At 55.8% G+C, this 20115-nt stretch overlaps 1 protein-coding gene across 1 annotated transcript; it reads right to left on the bottom strand.

Annotated features, from left to right (window-relative positions):
- Positions 1–575: 575 nt before the first annotated feature.
- On the bottom strand, positions 576–14449 carry SERPINA12 (serpin family A member 12). The gene is made up of 5 exons (XM_006105974.3): positions 14082–14449; positions 7361–8011; positions 5424–5694; positions 2642–2789; positions 576–1060 (listed from the first exon to the last, which is right to left on the bottom strand). The coding sequence occupies exons 1-5, from the start codon at positions 14305–14307 to the stop codon at positions 869–871; spliced, it is 1488 nt and encodes a 495-aa protein (XP_006106036.2). The 5' UTR covers positions 14308–14449; the 3' UTR covers positions 576–868.
- Between the last annotated feature and the right edge of the window lie 5666 nt (positions 14450–20115).

Here is a 20115-nt window from a genome sequence, read left to right as displayed (position 1 = left end):
CTTGCGGACTGGGGTGAAGAGCAGGCCTAGCTTCCCTCCCAGAGCAGAGCCGAGGTCTGGAGGGGCTGGCGGGCTGGGACATGGGGCTTGCAGCTCAGTCTTCCCTCACCACGACATGCACTGGGCACTGGGGACACAGGGAGCCCAGCCTCAGTCCGAGGGACCCTGACAGCAGACGAGTTTGCCTCGGTCACCCTCCAACTAACACCTGCAGCAGCTGTCCTGGGTCTCCCATGAGGCCTGCAGTCTCCTGTGGCCCACAGGCCCGAGCACCTCCCCGGCTCCCACCCCCTCCTGCCTCAGTCTGTTGCTCTGGCAACATGAATCTCATTTCACGTCACTGTCCATGCCACCTTCACACCCCAGGGCCTTTGCACATGCCGTTCCCTCTACTTTTGGTAGAGTCTCCCTCTGTCCCACCCAACTCCCCCCCCCCCTTTTTTTTCTTTCTCAGAATGAAAGTACGGCTGTGAAGTAGGAATTCAGCAAAAAAATATTTAAGATGTGCAGTAGTCGCCTTTTGAATAAAGTTAGTTTAAAAGGAAGATGAATAAACCGCTAGAGCTTGGACTCAATTTCTATTTGAAAGACAACCAGTACTTTAGGTATTTATTAAATCACAGCACTCCTCTGCCGCCGGGGGGTGGGAGGGGGAGAGAAGGGTGTAGGGGGAGGGATTACTGCCAGCCTGGAGGGAGGAGGAGGGGGGAAGGCAGGGGGGTCTAATCCCAGGTGTGAAGGCAGGGAGGGGCGTGCTTGGAGCTCATGAGGGGGTGGGAGCGGGTGCCGGTGAACCTGTGGTCGCAGCCCGGGGGGAGGAAGCGTTGTCAGCCCTGGGCCACGGGCTCTGCGCAGACTGCACCCCTCCTTACGTGCCGGTGGGGTTAGTGATCTTCCCCATGAAGAGCATGGTCGGCGTGAGGTTCTCTGCAATCATCAGCAGAAAGGCTCTGTTCAGCTTGAAGGTTAGCGGCCTCTCCATGGGCAGCGTCTGCATGCCGGAGCCCGCGGCCCCCTCTGCGCCCTTCTCGTCAATCTTCAGCTTGGCCTTGTGCACCGCCTGTGGGGACCGGAAGCGAGGTCAGTGTTGCCACACGACTCGGAGACCCAGGTGAGCCAAGGACAGCGGAGGCTCAGAGGGAGAGGCCGCAACCGAAGTTGCTCAGCTCAGCAGTCACCGCTGGTGCTGCCTCCCAAACTCCCGCTGTCACCTGTCACACTAAAGGGTACTCAGCAAGGAGGTGCAGCGTGAGGGCAACCAGGCGGGGGGAGCATCCCTGTGGGGCCGGGGTGGGGGCTGAGGGGGTGCTGTCCTTCCTGGGGATTACAGGGAAGCCAGTGCTGTGATGGCAGACAGTGTCTTTGAGCCTCAGCTCCATGGACGGGAGGTGGTGCCCTGCCTGAGGCCTCTGGCCCCTCACTCTCCTCTGCCCACCCGGTGGGTGGCTGGTGGGTGGTTACGAGGGAGCCAGATGCCAGGCCGGCTGTTGGACATGTCTGGGACCCTACATCCATCCCAGGACATCAGCACCTGAGACCAGGCGATCGACACTGGGAAACGGATGGGTTTCTGTGAAACGCTGACACATTTCATTCCATTTCACAGAAGCCGAACCGCTCCCAGCGGGCCAGGAGCTGTGCCCACACAGGCTCGGCTGTGGGCTCCCCCGCTGCGGAAGGACACGGCGCTGGACTCCGTGAGGCCTGCAGGAGGGGTGGCTGGTGCGACCCTTTCTAAGATGTCTGCTCAGGGAAGTTTAAGGTGAGAAGACTCTATTAGCTCTTTTTCTTCCTTTTGCAAACTGGAAAGTAACCCTGAGTTGGAGCTGGTCGCCAGCTCAGCATGGCAATTCGGATGCCTCCCCGATGGACCTGACCTTCACACTGAGCACCAGACAGCCCCCACCCCCACCAGCCTTGCGCCATGTGCTCCACTCCTGGAAGCTCCCCCCCCCCCCACCCCCGACTTCTGCATGTTGAAATCTTTCCCCCCTCAGTTCCCTTTTAACCCAATAGAAGGATTGCTAGATAAAATACAGGCCATCCAGTTACATTTTACTTTTAGATAAATGATGGAGTTTTTGTGTAAGTATATCCCATGTACTATCTGGGACATACTTACACTAAAAAAAAAAAAAAATCGTCACTTATCTGAAATTTAAACTTTCCTTTGTGCCTGTATTTCATCTTCTAAATCTGGGGACCCTACCCCAAGTGTGCCTCTCTGCTTGCTCCCGACAGGCAGGTGCTCAGCCTGCTGGAGGCCACAGGCCCTTTGCTTGCTCATCTCTTAATCATGCAGACCATGTGCACGACCTACTCCCATCAGGCCGGTAACGCCTTTGAGTGAGGGTCCGGCTCAGACCCAGACCCGTTCTAAGGCCTCATCAGTGTTCCAGGCCTTGAGCAAGTGTTTGTTGCACTGAATCGACTTCCAGAACAGCACCGGGAGTGGGTGCTCATTTCACAGCCTGAAAGCATGAGGCTGGGGAGGGTCGAGATCCCCCGGGAGCACATGGGCTGGAGTCGAACCCGGCCTGACCGTGGGTGGCTTTCCGGCTTGTTCGGCGGCTGGGCAGGGGGCTCGGTGAAGGATGGGGGCCTGTGCCCCAGGGGCGATGCCTAGGCCAGGCAGGCTTACCTCACCCACTTTCAGGCTTCGATTAGGGACTATCCTGATGAGATCGCCATGTTCCTGGAAGATCTTGGTGATGCCCAGGTGGGAGAGGGTCTTCTTTAGGTCGTAGGTGCCAGTGATGGAGAACCTGGGCAAGGACACGTCCACAACCCTGGGGAGCGTGAGGTGACAACGTGAGGGCAGGCCCCAGGGTAGGGGGTGAGCGAGACATTCCTCCCAGACGTGGAAGCTCAGGCTGTTTCCTACCCACAGAATGAGGAGGGTCTCTCAACCCTTCACATGCCCAGCCCCGAGCTGCCCCGACCCGGCAGGCCTGACACCAGCGGCAGCGAGGCCTGAGCTCCCAGCAGGCAGCACCGGTCACAGCCACTCGGAGCTCATGCCTCACTCTCTAAGCCACCGTGCGACCATGATGGTGCCCATGGCACCCAGGGCAGTGAGCGCTCATGCGGTGCTCGGAGGCGCTCGGCAGTCAGTGACCAGCGCGTGCTCACCCCAGCCCTGGAGTTAGCAGCTGCACATCCTCTGAGGGTGGGCCTTGGGTTCCTGTCCTCGGGCCCTGAACCCCATTTCTGCTTGCCTCTCCAAGAACCCAGGTCGCCTTGGTCTCCTTCCTCTCCGCACCCTCATAAATGGTGTTGACTTGACCATTCTCAGGAGCAGAGCCCCTGCTGTAATAACCCCCGTCCTAAAAAACAAAACTTCTCTGCTGGGGCCTGGCTGGTGTGGCTCAGTTAGTTGAGCATCATCGCATGCACCGAGGGGTTGCTGGTTTGATTCCCAGTTGGGGCACATGCCCAGATTGCAGGCTCAGTCCCCAGGAAGGGGTGCGGCAGGAGGCAGCCGATTGATGTTTCTCTCTTGCATCAGTGTTTCTCTCTCTCTCTCTCTCTCTCTCTCTCTCTCTCTCTCTCTCTCTCTCAAATCAAGAAAAACATATTGAAAAGAAAACATCTCCTGTGGCTCTGAGTCACCTCTCCAGCTTCCAGGCCACATCTTTTCTTTCATTCACAGCAGAAGTTGTACCTACCACTTCCTCCACGTCCTCTCATCATCGCCCCAGCCCACTCTAATCAGGCGTGTCCTCCACATGCTACCAAAGCAGCTCTTCCCAGAGTTGCTGCTGACCTCCGCTTGCTGGGTCCAACAGCGAGCTCTCAGGGGCCAGCACTAGACAGCTGATCCAGCTTTCCAGCTTTTTAAAAAATATGTTTTTATTGATTCAGAGAGAGGAAGGGAGGGATAGGAACATCAATGATGACAGAGAACCATTGATCAGCTGTCTCCTGCAGGCCCCACACTGGGGATTGAGCCTGTAACCCAGTCATATGCCCTGACCGGGAATCAAACCCTGACTTCCTGGTTCATAGGTCGATGCTCAACCACTGAGCCACGCCGGCTGGGCCATCTTTCCATCTCGAAGCACTCCAACCCGAGCCCACGCCCTCCAGCTCTCTCCTCCCTTCAGCAGCCACCCCCTCTCGCCTTTGGCTGCCTCCACCCTGTCACCTGTCGCATTGCTGTGATGCTCAAGTCTCAGCCCTCGGTCTCCTTTTTTCTCTCTTCTCCTTCCCTGGGGATCTCCTGCATTGTCATCGCTTTAAATGCCAGAGACAGGCTCAATGACTCCCAAACTTACCTTCCCCTCCATCCAGTCATTCAGTATCTATTAAGTGCCTGCTGGGTACCAGCTGCTGTTCCCATTGCTGAGGTACATCTATGAGAGGAACAGGCAAAACCCATGCCCCCGGACTTGTTCTCTCACAGGAAGACAGGCAATGAAATGAGCAGAGGAGAAAGGAGACATATGCACTACTCTCTGTAATACTTTAAACCAGGGGTCCTCAAACTTTTTAAACGGGGCCAGTTCACTGTCCCTCAGACCGTTGGAGGGCCGGACTATAGTTTTAAAAAAAGAACTATGAACAAATTCCTATGCACACTGCACATATCTTATTTTGAAGTAAAAAAAACAAAACGGGAACAAATACAATATTTGTATTTGCATGTGGCCCGCGGGCCGTAGTTTGAGGACCCCTGCTTTAAACAATAACATTTAAAAACAAGCCAACGTGGCAGAGATGCGGACAGGCAGCCTGCGTATAAGAAGGCAGGATGTGATAGGGAAAACACAGATGAACTCACAGGAGCCAGGAATGCTGGAGCAAAGGGCAGGTTTGGGCACTGCATGGAGGCAAAGGAGGCAAGTTGGTTTTGTTTTTTTTCTGGGTGAAATGAAGATCGGCCAGAGGGTTCCGAACAGGGAAGTAACGTGGTCTTGCTGAGGGTTTAAAAGGATCATTTCGTCAGCTCTGTTAGGAATATCCTCTTGATGGTGAAGGGCAGGGCCCAGAGGTGATGCTGGGAGACCATTTGGAAGATGTTCGGGTCCTAGAAGTGGGAAGGATCAGGCTCCAGATATATTTCAAATGGGGCTGACGGGGTCCCTGGCAGACTGAGGGGCCAGGGGAGAGGAAGTGGTCAAGGAGGACCCCAAGGTTTTAAACTTGAGCAACTAAGAGGATGGAGTCACCACCGAGGAGACAGAAGCTGGAGGAGGTTCCCTAAGGGGAGATGGGGATGTTCCTTCTGGACACGTTGGGACTGAGATGTCTCAGGCATCCAGGGAGGTCCTGGGTGAGCAGACGGATGTGTGACCCTGGAGACAGGGATAGGGTAAGAGCCCAGTCACCTGGGAGAGAAGAAGTAGAGAGAGTAGGCGGAAAAGCAAGGAGGAGGGAAGGGAGGAGGACGGAAGAAGCTGCATACACCAGACCCCCTTTACCTCCGCACGATTAACTTCTTCCATCTGTCAAAAGTGTCCAGCTTCAGGGCCTCCTCCACCCGCCGCATGTTGCCCTTGTCGGGAAGAACGAAGGTGGCCGTGATGTTGTGGAAGTAGGGCATCTCCAGGACGGTGCAGCCGAGCTGCTCGTCATAGCCCATGGCATACATGCCCCCGTGGAACATCATGGGCACCTTCACGGGCCTGTTTTCATCCAGAAAGAAGTCTTCCTCTTTAGTTGATTTTGGGTCAAACTCGTGTAGCCACCTGGCTTCAGATTGAAGGAGGACAAAGCGGTGTGAGTGTCCTGAAGGAGAAGGGACTGGACCCCGATAAGCACTGGTCTCTGTCCTCATGCTGAAGTTCAGGGAACGGGTTTGGAGGCTCTGGGATATCAGGACTTGTCCTCAGGAGTCCCTGTTCTCATGACATGCCCTCAAGACTTCCGGTGAGGTGGGCTGGGAGTTGACTACCGGTTCCCATAGAAGCCAGGCCTGGGGCTGCTGAGCCAAGAGGAGAGCTTCCGGCAGCCCTAAGCCCAGGTTACCCCTGAGGGTGAGAAAGGCTATGGACTGTGTCCCAGCAAAGGGGACTAGATTATACTGAGTGGGGTGATCTGGGTCTGAAGTGAGTGACAATGCCCAGCTTTATTCTAAGTCAGCCCTGGGGTTGCTGCTCTCACACGGGACTGAGCACAGTGATGGAACGTCTGCCCTTGGGAGCCTGCTGAAGAGAGTGAACTCCCAGAGCTGGGTGTTTGGACCCTCCTTTTCTATCCTGAGGATTCTTTGATGCTGTTGGGCATAAACCCAGACCTGGGTCTTTGCACTACCTTCAAAGACCCACCGTTCAAATTCTCACTTCTGTTCTACATGGATAACCTTGGGCAGGTGTCTTACCCTCCCTGGGCTTCAGTGTCCTTCTATGGAAAGGGAATATTGATGGAGACCTCCTAGGGCTGCTGAGAGCCTGGGGAAAGGTTGCACAGCGTAGTGACTGTGTATAGTAAGTGTTGAGTGAATGCTAGTCATCATCTGCATCATCATCACCATGGTCCTTGTAATCTAGGGGATGCAGGGACTAAAGGAATTTCCAGATTCCCCTTTCTTCCTCTGCTTTGGGAAGACTGAGATTTCAGTCTGCCATTTTCACTCCCTCTCCACTCCCCCACTATTGCCACTCATCTCCCTGTGGATTTTGGGAGAATTGAACTTCCATGTTCAGAACCATCTGCTGACAGCCCAGCAGTCATCTTGTGTGGCCTCAGGGCTGTTGGCCTCTGATTCTTAACTATGTTGGCCAACCTTTGTGTGAATGTGTAGGTGTGTATGGTGGGCGGGATGATGCTTGGATTTGGGAATATTCTTCCACCTTCATTTTCACTCTTACCCTGAGACTTGAGAATCTACAGGGTTTGATAGGAGATCAAAGCAACCACCAAAGTGGTCATCATCACCATCACCAACAACACGATCACCATCCCAGGCATCTACTTAGAATGATGGAAAGTGCACATCTCCTGGGCCAAGAGAAGTGGGTTTGAGTTCTCACTTCCATTGACTGGCTTTGTAACTGAGTAAGTCAACTAATGTCTCTCTAAATTTCACTTTCCTTTTCTAAGAAATGAGGAAAAGAATGTCACTGCAACCTCTGTAACCAGTGTTGTGTTAGGATAATCAGTAATGATGAAAAGCGCACATGGAGAGTATTTAGACTTCACAGAGTTCATTGTGCATACATTTTTGCTTCGAATACCCATGACTGCCCTATGAGTTATGTAGCAAGGTACTCATTTTGCAGATAGGAAAAGTGAGCCTTTGAGAGATTAATCACTTATGAATTCAAGGTCACAGAGCAAGCAGGTGGCCAACCCTGGTTTTCAATCCAAGTCTACTGGTCATGTTCTCTTTTCCATGCCAAGGTGTCCCTAGCCTTACCTCGAAAGTAAAGACAGTTGACAAGAAGCATCACAGTGCCAGGATCTATATCCTTGACCAGGTTATTGATTTTCCCCTGGGTTTTCTGACTGACATAGTCATTGATCTGCTTCTGAGCATTTTTGATGTCCTGGAAGTTGGTGGGGATGCTGTCTGCATTGTACAGGTTCTTAGCGTCTGCCATAAACCTCTTCTCTGGCCGCAGCTTCCGGTCCAGGAACAAGGTATTCTCGAGGCTCAGCTGGAGGCCCTCGGTCTTCTGGTTCAGCCTCTGGATAAGGTAATGGAAACCCTCATGAAGGTCTTTCTCTGGCATATTCCTGAAGTTGAGGCCCTGCTGGATCTCAGCCAGCGTGGAGTTCTGGGCACCCAGACTCAGCATGGCGAAGGCGGTGGAGATGCTCATGGGGGAGAAGAAGATGTTCTTGCTGGGGCCAGTGGAGGCCATCCTCTTGTACAGCTCGAAGCCGAAGCCCACGTTCCGCCTGGCGAGCTGCTGGGCTGCCCTCCTGCCCTGCTGCTCTTGGTCCCGGCTCACGGCGCCATGATTCTTTGGGGAAAAGCTGGGCTCCCGAAGACCTTCTACAGTGAGGAAGCCAGCCAGCAGCAGGCCCAGGCCCAGCGTGAAGTTCATCTTCCTCGGAGACTGTCCTGTGGAGGAGTAGACCTGCGGTTAGTGGGGAAAAGAACAAAAGAGCCCCACTGCCCCTATCTTACCCGCGAGGAGGACATGAGAGAAGCAGTGCAGTGCCTCGTGCGTGCTGTGCGCAGCGGTTTATCAGCGCGTTGGCGTCCATTATAGCATTTCACCCAGACCGTCGCCCCAGGACAAGAAAGGATTGTCCTCCTTCATAACTGCGAGGCCTGACCAGAGGAAACAGCTCTTGTTTGTGTCCCCATCTTCCCCATCGTAGGGTGACAGAATCTCAATTCCTTTGAGGAACTGCCCCCTCTACTCCACTGGGTGACAAGAAGGAAATGCCACAGCGTGGCCACGTGACCCCGGTGAGGCCACCATAGTACTTCACCTCCTGCCACACTGATTGGTAAAGAAATGTGAGTGTTTCCCAAATCAGATCAGTCAGTGTCTTCCCCTGGGAATGTACAGGCGCCTTCACTCTGAGGGTCTGGCTTAATGATGCAGCCCTAGAGCCTAATGTGGCCCTGGCTTCCGTGTGTAGAAGGAGAGAAGAGAGAGCGCGAGAGAAATGGGGAGAAATACTTGGTGACATCTTTGGAGTCCCTGGATCAAGCTTTACCTAAAGACCAACAACCTCTAATTTCCCAAGTTATGAGCCAATAAATTTCCTTTTGAGGGTTGGCTGCTATGAGTTGGATTTTTTCCCTTACAACCAAAAGAGTATTGACTAATTTGTAGAAGTCCAGCGCTTGGTCTGGGATCCCCTGTAAGTGGGGACTATGCACTCCAGAACCCAGGTCTCTATCAGACCTTCTTCCCTGTATTGTTCCCGGGAAGAGAAGGGGCAGCGTGATGAAGAGGACAAGTCCTGGTGGCTGCAGGACTGCTGCTCCTTTCACCACCTCTCAGCGTGGACATCTCCCCACAGGGCTGTGAGCTTCGGGGGGACATGCTTTTCATGTTTTATTCTCCCTTCACCGTGAGCTCTCATGCTGCATAGAGCTGCCAAAAGCCCGGTCATCCCCAAAGCTTGCTGACTTCTCTAGTTGGCCATGCTGCTATCAGTGATCTTTACACCAACTTGTACGTCAGCTAAAGGCAGATTTCTTTGCTTGGTCCTCTGTTCTCTCTATGTTTTCTTTCCTCAAATTTATATCTTCCTGGATCTGAGCTGGTGGGGAAGAGCGAAGGCCATCTGTGCTGTGTTGGCGTGAGCTCCTGAGAAGCAGAACTGAGATGAGGAGTCAAGCGTGCGTTACTTATTGAGCGCGTGCTCTTAGGAGGAGTGGGAAGTGAGGGGAGCAGGTCAGGAAAGGGACGGAGCCAGGAGGATGTGGCTGCTACAGGTAACATCCAGCCTTGACCTGATCCACAGGGGCAGGCCCTGGAGCCAAAGCACATGGCGACATTGCGCCCATGAGGCAGGGTTCTGGCTTTTCAGAGGGGATCCGTCCGTCAGTGGCTGTGTCTGCCCCAGGGTGCAAGGGCTGGGGTGTCACTTGCTATCAGACAAGGGCAGTTTTCTGGAGTGGGGAGGGCAACAGTGAGCGGGCAGCGGCCCACCTCAGCACCACAGCCTAGGGGAATGGGCCCAGCACCGGCAGGTCCCCCAAAGCTACGTGGAGGGGCTTCTTTCTATTGACTGAATGCGGGAGCACCATTTCCCCAAGTGGGTTGTGCCCCAAACCCTCTACGCCGGGTACTGTGGACGGAGCCATCATCAGAGCAAAATTGGTCTTCAAGAGGCTCGTGGTGGAGTAAGAGCATGCTAGCGCATATACTCGCCGTGCCCACACCCCCTCCCTCAGGCAGCCCAGCGCCCGGGGACAGAGGACCGTCCCCAGCCCGAAGGGGCGCTGGTTGGGTGACCACAATTCCCCTCTAGTGACTGGTCAGGAGTTGGCCCGGATGCAGTCAGCCCACTGAGTTCCACCCTGACCGGATGGGGCGGGGGGGGGGTGGCGGGGTGAATCGCAGGCTCTTTGCTGAGATGTTAGGACGCTGCCCTGTTCCAGCCTCTGGTGTCCTGGGAAGGAAGGTGTAGACGCCAGGGGCTTCCATAGCCATGTGCCCGAGGAGAGAGTGACCTGGGACAGAGCCAGAATATAAAGAGGGTGCACGTCAGGGCTCCGCAGAGACCCTGGAGCTGGGCCACCCTGAGCCCCTGCCGCTAGCTTCCAGTGACGCTGGCGTGAGTTACGTGGTCAGTTACTGAAGCCAAAAGCATCCTGACAAATACAAGTCTTTATTGATTTTTGGAGAGAAAGGGGAAGAGAGAGAAAGAAAATCAATCAATTGCCTCCCACACGCACCCCGACCAGCCATCAAACCCACAACCAGGGCATGTGCCCTGACCGGGAATCAAACCAGCGACCTTTCAGTGCATTGGATGATGCTCAACCCATTGAGCCACTTGGTATATGCACCAGGAAATCAGGAGTCCCAGCCCTGACCGTACGCCTATTGCTGTGTGACACTGGGGAGAACTCCCCCCCCCCCCCCCCCCCAGAGCCTGGTGATGTCTAAGCACCCTTCTCTCCCAATGACATACTTTTTCAGTAAAAATTAAAAATAGCTGGTGATGAACAAAGGCTCAGAGATGGTCTGGGAATAGATTAGAGAAGAGAAGATCAGTAACCCCCAGGGGTGTTTCAGAAAGGAACAGACATAGAAGATGGGGTGGCTTCGGTCTCAGGTGCGTGGGCTGGGCTGGGGAGGAGTCGGCTGGGTTGGGATGGAGCTTCACGTTCTCGGGGTGGGTGGCCCTCCGTGGGCACCACTCCCAGAGCCCAGGGTGGAGGGGATCAGACATCCGTGAGGAGCTCCGAGGGCACCCTCGCGGGGGCTCACCAGCCTCGGAGCCCCTGCCAGGCCTGGCCCGGCCCGGAGCCGAGAGGAAACTGCTCGGAGCTCCATCCAGGAGCACTTTCAGGCGCAGACACCCACATGGTTTGCAGCAATGCCCAGGCGGACCGCCCCCCCCCCCCCGAATTTCAGGAACAGGAACTGATTATGGAAGTAGGAGCCTGCACGTTGGTCTTCTCCGGCTTAGGGTCTGGAGGCTGGCAGGCAGCCTCCTTGCCCTCCAGAGCTTCAAACTGTCATCTCCTAGATGGCGGGGGCGGGGGGTAGGGGGGACGACGACTTTGGCCTCCTCCCCCTCGATGCTGCTCCACAGCTCCCAGCCCTGGGACACAGTCTGCACCTGCCAGGTCTCAGCTGCCCCCACCTCTAAGCATTGGATCTGAGCACCGGCCTCCTGCCCAGGCCCCCGTGTGCCCACAGCCTGGCCTTCCCATCCGTCATCACAGGCCCTCCACTGACCCAAACGTGTCAGATGGGTGGGTACCCGTCCCAGATGCCCGAGGCTCGTTTTTGTTTATTCCATCAATTAAAATAGCTGAGCGGCTGGTTATTTCCCAAGAGATGGATAGACACCCAAGTTGAGCAACTCTCTCTCGGTTTGTATTTTGGAGGGTGTGGGTGGGTGGGAAGGTGAGGGGGCCGGCCTGTCTCTAGATACAGTAAGTAAACAAAGTGAAGGAGAAAACACAGAAACCAAGGCCGTGGCAGGACTGCAGTTCTGACTCTCAGGCCCAGGCTCCTCCCCGGGACCCGGGGGCATGACTTCCTTCCCGTCTGGAAAGAAAAGAACACGGGCTCAGGAGGCACTCCTCCTGCGGACAGCTCCAAGCCAGCGCGCCCCGCAAACCCGGAGCCGGGCCTGAGCTCCGTGCCCCGTCTGCGCAGGAGGGCTTGCCCTCCAGAGGGCTCTCAGGGGGGCAGCTCCCGATGAGCTTAGCAAGTGGGATCCGCCAATCCAAGCCCCGAAGGGGTGGGGACAGTGAGATGTGGTAGCACTTTTAACAACAGTGACTCTGATGTTAGGAAGCACTTGCAGCATGGAACAGACTGGCATACCTTGGGGGCGGGGGATGAGGAGCGATAAACCAAAGAACTCATCTACTTATATGCACAGCCATGGACACGGGCAGTCGGGTGGTGACCTGGAAGGGGTGGGGAAGGAGCTGGGAAGGAGGGGGAGGGGAGGGAAATTGGGATACATCTGTAATAGTATCAACAATAATGTATATATATTTTTAAAAAGCCCTTTCACACTCGTCATCGCCAGAAGCCTGCGGAGAACCCACACCACACGCGGAGCGCACGGGACACAGGTGGTCAGGCCGAGCGGCTCAGAGCCTCCTCCTCAGCGAGCAGGGACCGCGCAGCCCGCCCGCCCCTCCGGGACAGCCCCGCCATGAGGCTGACGGGCAGGAAAGGTTACGTGTGTCCGTCCTCACGAGCCAATGAGACTGCGAGTTCAGGATGCTGCGGACGCGTTCCCATCCTGTGAGCCTCGTGAGCCATCTGCCAGCTGGAGAGCCGCTCACTGCCGGGCCCTTTCCTGCCCCGGCTGGACGTAGGCCTCCTGCCCCAAAAGGCCCCGGCCCTCGGAGACCAGCCCTGCCCCGTCCTTCCCGGAGTTCCCGGAGCGTAAGCACGTGGGTGACCTAACTGCCTTTACCCGCGTGACGCCCGGTCCTCCCCAGCGACGTGCACTGGCCTCGGAGACCCGCAGGAAGCCCTGGGCTGGAGACCTCGGCGTGTCTGTGGTCCGAAATTCTAAGGCATCGACGTTGTTTTAAGCGGAGATCACGCTAGACATTAAGTGGTTATTACTGATTTTTAAAATACTTTTACTGATTTCAGAGAGGAAAGGAGAGAGACATATAAACATCAATGATGAGAGAGCATCACTGATCGGCTGCCTCCCGCATACCCACGACTGGGGATCGAGCCCGCAACCCGGGCATGTGCCCTGATTGGGAATCAAAAGTCAACCTGCTTCATAGGTCGACGCTCAACCCCTGAGCCACGCCGGCGGGCGGTTCTTATTTTGTAAAGTGAGTGATGGTCAGCCCTACCTTCCTAACTCTGTTGGAGGCGAGAGAAGAGCGGGAACTCCACCTCCTGACCACTGTGGTACACGTGGTCCGCCCTCCTGCGAACCGACACAGACACGTCACCTCACCTCGAATCTGGCCCTGGAGACCTCTGCCTTCATTCTTTAAGAACTATTCTGAGCCCTTGCTGTTTGGTGCCAGGCGCCGGGCCGTGAGCCAGGCCCGAGGACTGGTCTGTGCCGATGCTGCCGACCGACCCGCGGCCTTCGGAGCCCCAACACGGTGCTCTCCTGAGAGGCAGCATCCCCCCAGCCTACGGGCCTCTCCAAACCCTCCCTCGAGGTCAGCTCTCTGCCTGGCCGTGCCTCCCGCCCTCACGACTTATCCTAGGGCAGTGATGGCGAACCTATGACACGCGTGTCAGAGGTGACACACGAACTCATTTTTTTGGGTTGATTTTTCTTTGTTAAATGGCATTTAAATATATAAAATAAATATCAAAAATATAAATCTTTGTTTTACTATGGTTGCAAATATCAAAAAAGTTCTATATGTGACACGGCACCAGAGTTAAGTTAGGGTTTTTCAAAATGCTGGCACGCCGAGCTCAAAAAGGTTCGCCATCACTGTCCTAGGGCGAGGGGACACGTGGGTGTGCAAGGGCCGGTGAGCATCCCCTTCAGGCCCACTTGTGCTCGGAAGGGGACACTGAGTCCCAGGGAGGACAAAGGCGCGATCTGCGCTCACACCCAGCATGTTGGGAGATGGAGTGGGGACCGAGACGTCCAGCGATTCTGCACAAGTGCAAGGAGCGAGCCTCCCTTCCCGGGGGGAGTAACCAGCGTCCCCCTCAGGGAGGCAAGCCGACGCGGGAAGCCCCCAGACACGGCTGGCGTGGCCACAGCCGTGGGGCAGGGCGGACCCGATAGGAGGCCCCTCGTCTCCCCAGACAGGCCGTTCCCCCAGCCACCCAGGACTGTCCTCTGGAGAAGCACTGGAGGGCGGCACCGGAAGCCAGGCGCCGTGAAGACGAGAGGGGCTTGCTTCCCAGACTTGGGGCTCCCGGGACGCTCTGCAGGAGCCCACCCGGTCGGTCGGGGCCTTCCTGTGATCTGAGCCCCCCCTTGACACGGACGAGAAGCCCGCGACCTCTGCAGAGGGAAGGCAGACTCACCGTGCGTTCCGGAGACGTCCCGGAGCCAGTCCGATGGGTCCCGGTCGCTGGCTCTCCTCCCTACACGCCCATGGCCTCTGGAGCAGCAGACCGAGGCCGTGCCTGCGCAGATGGGCAGGGATGGAGCTGGGAGCAATGGCCACTCACCTCTGGGACTTCTTGCTCCCCAGGCAGAGTGGCATTCAGACCACACCCGCTGGGTGGTGGCTTCCCTAATGAAGTCCATTCTTTTTTTTTTTTTTTTTCCCAATGACTGTTATTTCCCAATAATTACCTTAGCTCACCTGGGGATCTTCTGGGGAAGAGTACACAAAAGAGATGAATAGACAATTAAATACAAAGTCTCATGAAGAGTAACAGGAATCAAAAATTCACATCAGCCCTGGCTGGTGTTGCTCAGTGGATAGAGCATCGGACTGTAGACCAAAGGGTCCCGGGTTCGATTCCAGCCAAGGGCATGTACCTCGGTTGCAGGCGTCTCCCCAGCCCAGGCCCTGGTCAGGGCGAGTGTGGGAGGCAACCAGCCGATGTGTTTCTCTCACATCGATGTTTCTCTCTGTCTTTCCCTCTCTCTTACGCTCTTTCTAAAAATCAATGGAAAAATATCCCCTGGTGAGGATTAACAACAAAGAATTCACATTGAAGTGAAATTTCAAGTTGGTTTCTGATTGCGTGTTTGTTGTTCTGGAGTAGTGGGGCTATGGTTGCCGCCCCCCCCCCCCCCATCTTTCTGTTTTCCGAGTTGTCTTGAAGGAACAGGTATTACTTTAGAATCCATTTTTAAAGATTGGAAGTAAAATGGAGCTCTTGGCCCTCTGAGATGGGGCTGAGAACCTTCCCAACGCCCTGATCCTGGGATGGACGCCATGAGCCCCCGCCCTCCTCTCAGCCCCGCAGTCTCCGATGGACTCAGGGAAAGCCGCCGAGAGGAAGGAGAGGCTCACCGCACCCGCCTTGCGCTCACAGACCCACCCGCCCGCGGTGGGTCCCAGGCATCAGGGAGAGCCACTGCAGGAGGCCGAGCTGCCCCCTTCCCTCCCCCAGGGAGGCAGGCCTGTCGCCCCAGGGAGGCAGGCCTGTCGCCGAGTGGCCAGATGCAGTGGGAAACCTCGCAGCCGGGTCCCTGTCACTGAGGGTGCACGTGGCCAGACGCCCCTGACAGAGGACAAGCCGAGGCGGTGGCAGCTGAGAGCCAGCCAGCAGACACTGACCCAGAATCTGGGTCTGCGCCCTGGTTTGGAGGGGAAAACCCTGCCTGCTAATGACTGGGTGAGGCCTGCGAGTCTGTGGGCCACACCCGCGGCCCGGCCCGGGCACACTCAGTGGCAGGCACACTCCCAGGGCAGCTGTGCGGGAGGGTCGCTTCAGCAGGAGGGGCTGCCCTGGGGAGGCCTGGGCGCAGACAGGGCCCAGAGCCCGGGGCCATGAGGAAGGTGCCACAGGTGGGCTGGAGCCGCCGCCCATCAGGGCCAAGAGTCTTTGAGTCTCGCCTCAGCCAGGGGAGCCCACAGTGGGGAACCCACATGGGGAACAGTGGGAGCAGGTGGTTGGAGGACCAGTCCCTCCCAGCGCCCATCGGGGGCACAGCCTCGACCCGAGGCTGCCTGACCACCTGTAGCTGGGAGGGCCCGAGGCCCGTGGAGTGGGGGCCTGGCGTCCTGGAGGGCTGGAGGGAGAAGGAGATTTTCCGGTCCGGGGACATTTCGGGCAGCTGACGGACAGGGCCGTGGCCACCAGGGGAGAGGCGCGGCATGCCTGCAGCCTGGCCGTGTGTAGGCGTGTGACGGGGGCGTCCAGTTTCACCCTGGCCTTTGGCTCTCCCAGATGCTGGGCGGTGAGAGACCGAGGGATGTGTGAATGACCGTGCCGTGTCCTGACTCCAGAGCCAGGTGGCTGGGCGCACAGGGGAGTTCGCAGACACGGCTGCGTTTGCTAAAGGCGGAGGCAGAGCTGTCTCTGGGAGAGAAGGACATGCAAGAGGCACCTTATCCCACTGAAGGGTTTGGGACAGCCTCACAGGCGGGCACTCGATCTGGGTTCTGAAGGGTGAGTAGGAGTTCTCTAGGTAAACAGTGAGGGCACGAGGAGCACAGCAGAGCACCTGCAGGTGAAGAGAGCGCGAGACCCATCAGACAGGATGCTGGTGAGCTTCAGGCTCCTCCTCTGAAAAGGGGGCTCCCCTGCCTCTCACGCAGCATCTCAGCCCGGGGAGCACATTAGGACCATCTGGGAGCTTGACCCCCCCCCCCCCATTTCCTGCACGCCCTGCAGAGCGTCTGTGCAGCTGGCCCAGGGCAAAGGCTGGGTTGGGCGCTTGTGGGAGCCGCTCCTGAGGGCAGATGAGCGTCCTGGGTTGAGAATATCTGCTCTCAAGCAGGCAGTCCCCCCGCCCCCCCCAAGCCTTGGCTCCCTTGCACCACCGGATGCGGAGAATTTCCTAGGCTGTGGCCACGGAGACCGGGAGGCATCTGCATAGAAATAGATACATTGATCCGGGAACAGACTAGGACCCAGGACAACCCACCCAAGAAGAGCCGCCTGCCAGGGCAGAGTACCCTGCGTCCAGCGGGCAAAGGCGGCCTCTCCAATGTGCGGGAAACACGGGCGTCCACTGGGGGGAAGGGAACCTTAACCCCTGCTCGCTCCACACACAAAAGTGAAGAAACCACAGACCCACATGTGGGAGGTATGAGAATGAACCATATGAAACTGCTGATATTCAATGATTTTTTTTTGGCCTCAAAACTCACATGATCAAATCCATAAAACTTCTGGAAGAAAATATGGTAGAATACCTCCATGGCCTCGAGATCGGCAAAGACTTCTTAAGCAGCACACAGAGTCCTAACCGCGAGAACTGACCATCGAGCCTCACTGAGAACTTCTGTGCATCCACAGCCCCCTAGGAGGATGCAGAGGCCAGGCGCAGAGGGTGCTGGGAAGGCGTGTGAGAAGGGGCGGTGCTGATGTTGAACATTTCTGCAAACCGCTCTCTTCCCGACAGCAGCCAGAGGTGACCTCTGAGGGGTTCGCTTTTCACTTGACCCAGAAACCCCCACAACGTCATGCAAGTCCAGGGGTTCAACTCTCCGCGCTCACTGCAAGAACACCCATGAACTGCCCAGGCCCTCAGGGTGTGCCAGGCCGAAAAGCCGCCACGTATCTGCAGGAGGTCCCTTCACAGAAGCCATGGGTGCCACCCTGTCGGGCACATCTGTTGATTTTTAAAATCGATTTTTAGTTACAGTTGACAATGGCTGGGCCCCTTCAGCACCGGGCTAGTTGCAGCCCATCGGTCTATTGCATGTGGGGTCGGCATGGCTGTGGGCCGTGTGGTGTGGGCGGCCTCACGGGAGCCCCACCAGCCCAGGATCACACACGTCCCCAAGTCCCAAGAGCAGCCAGGGCACAAGAGAGCGAAGTTCTTTGTTCGGGGGATTAAAGAAATACCCCAAATGCCCAGCCCTTGCAGTGGCCACATGCACGCTGGCCAGTAGCCTTTGTTCTCAGGTGTGACTGGCAGCACGCACCTTCCCGGTGTCGCCCCACCTTTACTGGGCACGCGCCTGTCTCCCCTTGGCTGGACCCCTGGAGGGTGCAAAGCTGCAGCTTCCTGGTGAAGCTGCCCCCCATGCCACGCCCATCATGGCTGGCTCCCCCTCTGCTCCTTTCCTGTTATTAATCACCAGCTGGTTACAACGGTGTCGGTGTGATTGACTCTGCTCCTTATGCTGGTCATTACGTCCTCAGGGTTATTTTTAACTGGAAGTTTGTACCCCTTAATCCCCCCCTTTTCTGTCCATCTCCCCGCTCCCTCCCCTCTGGCAAGCGTCAGTTTGTTCTCTGTATCTATGAGTTCATTTGTTTTGGATTTTGGTCCAGATGTAAGTGAAATCCTACGCATTTGTCTCTCTCTGTCTGACTTCTTTCACTTCGCACAATATCCTCTCGGGCCATCTATGTTGTCACAAATGGCAAGATTCGGCCTTGTTGTGGCTGAGTAATATTCCGTTGTGCGTCTGCACCTCGTCTTTATCCGCCCGCCCCTGAGGGACACCCAGGTCGCCCCCGTATTTTGGCTCTTGTAAACGATGCTGCAGTGGACATAAGGGGCATTGTTGGTTCTGCTTTCTTTGGATGGGTACCCAGAAGCGGAATTGCGGGGTTGAATGGCACTTCTATTCTTAGTTTTCTCAGGCACCTCCACCCTGTTGTCCGCAGTGGCTGTGACAACTCGCATTCCCCCTGCATGCACAAGGCTCCTTTTCTCCCCGTCCTCGCCAGCACCTGTTGTTTGTTGTCTTTTGGGGAACAGCCATTCTCACAGGTGTGAGGTGGTGTCTCATTGTGGTTTTTCACTTCCCCGATGACAGAATAGCTCTCATTAAAAAGGGCCGACAGTTCCCAGGGGTGGGGCCAGTGGAACTCGCACACGCGGCTGGTGGGCGTGCAGCTGGCGCACACACGGGAGTTCTTGGCAGGATCCATGAAAGCGAAACCTCTGCTTACCCTTTGACCTCTGCATCGTACCCCGGAATGTAGACCCAGAAATGTGTGCTGGGGGTTCACAAAAGACAGGCACTGGGGTGTCCACAGCAGCTTTATGTGATCACCCCAAAGTGGAAACGACTCGAATGCCTATTGACAATAAATGAAAAAAAAAAAGGTTTCAGCCCCCACCCCAAGTCGCAATTTCCATTTCCAAGGTGACCCCACAACTCTGTTAGTGCTTGTGACAGGCAGCCCCAGAGCCTGTGGCCAGCGATGGGAGGCACTGAGGGGCCCATTAGAGCAAATGAAACTGGGCCTCCAAGGATAAGGCGAAGGCGGAGTTAATGCAAACACAGCCTTACCCATTAAATCAGTCCCACTCAGTGCACCATCAATGGCTTCCAAAGAAACTAGCGCTTTCAAAGCAGCCGCCAACGATACCTGAGGCCCCCAAGGAGGGTTCAGTAAAAAAAGGTCGAAAGTCTTTCCACACAAAAATCTAAGCAAGTGAGAGAAAACGAGAAATAGAAGTGTAAGTCATACAGACTGTAGAGCACATTCTCCAAGTAACAAAAAGTCATTGCATCTAAGATGGCACGCCAAAGCCATGGAGGAAAGGCAAACAATTCTATAAATGTTATCGGGAAATAAAGTAATTTTGAAAAGAAAATGTTAACTATTTAAATTTAAAAAAATTAAAACAAAATATTGGAGGAGTGCCTTTTTACCATATTAGAGTAAGCAAGAACTTCATACGCATGAAACATGCAAAAGCCAGAAAAAGAATAACGAATAGAACAATGGGTATGTTGTGATCTAATGTATTAAAACTCAGCGCAGATAGAACGAGGGCCAATTACTAGCGTACACGTGTGTGCGATGGCGGCTCCTGTCCTTACCCGAGAGCTCCCGCTGGTCGGCGATGCCCGCGGGTGCTCCTCACGGGCAGGTGGAGGTGTGGGCAGCAGGCGGCCAGCCCTTTGCCGTGCCTCTCATCTCACTCCCTATCTTGTTTCCTTCTTCCCCCTCGCCTCTGCCGGACAAAGCGCTTCTAGACACACTATTACTAGGGACATATATGGATAGATATTACATATTTTCCACACCAAGCTGTTAGACCCATTCTACATATGGGAAAACTGAGGCTCCTATAGCCAGATAACTAGCAGACCCAGGAATCAAGAATCCGGCCTCTGGTTCCTAATCCCTGTTCTGTGGACAGCCCTGGAAGCCATACACGGAATCGGTGACCTCTGGAGCCCTGCCCAGACTGGGGCCAGCCCTACAACCAGGCCTGGGGGAGGGGGCAGGATGTTTTTGTGAGTGGGCACCTGGGGCCTTGGTTATCTCCCCTAAAACACATGAACACACGCACACCACACACGCACGGGGCGCACACCACATACACACACACACACACACAGACACGCATGAGTGTGCGCGCACACACACCTCCTCTGAGTAGGGCTCCTGCCGCTCCTGCCCCCTCGGCGGGGGAGCACTTCTTTGGTCCTTCCTCAGGCCTTGCTGCTCCAGCCTCCTG

The sequence above is a fragment of the Myotis lucifugus genome, unplaced genomic scaffold (genome assembly GCF_000147115.1).
Source record: "Myotis lucifugus unplaced genomic scaffold, Myoluc2.0 scaffold_742, whole genome shotgun sequence".
Taxonomy (NCBI): domain Eukaryota; kingdom Metazoa; phylum Chordata; class Mammalia; order Chiroptera; family Vespertilionidae; genus Myotis; species Myotis lucifugus.
This window is presented reverse-complemented; position numbering and strand designations above follow the sequence as displayed.

What these genes read in the sequence shown, in the direction of transcription:
- SERPINA12 (XM_006105974.3), bottom strand. Translation starts at nt 14,307, where the DNA reads ATGGACTTCATTAGGGAAGCCACCACCCAGCGGGTGTGGTCTGAATGC. An exon ending in AAGAAGTTAATCGTGCGGAG is followed by an intron (nt 2,790 to 5,423) that starts GTAAAGGGGGTC and finishes CACGCTCCCCAG; the next exon opens with GGTTGTGGACGTGTCCTTGC. An exon ending in GAAGCCTGAAAGTGGGTGAG is followed by an intron (nt 1,061 to 2,641) that starts GTAAGCCTGCCT and finishes CGGTCCCCACAG; the next exon opens with GCGGTGCACAAGGCCAAGCT.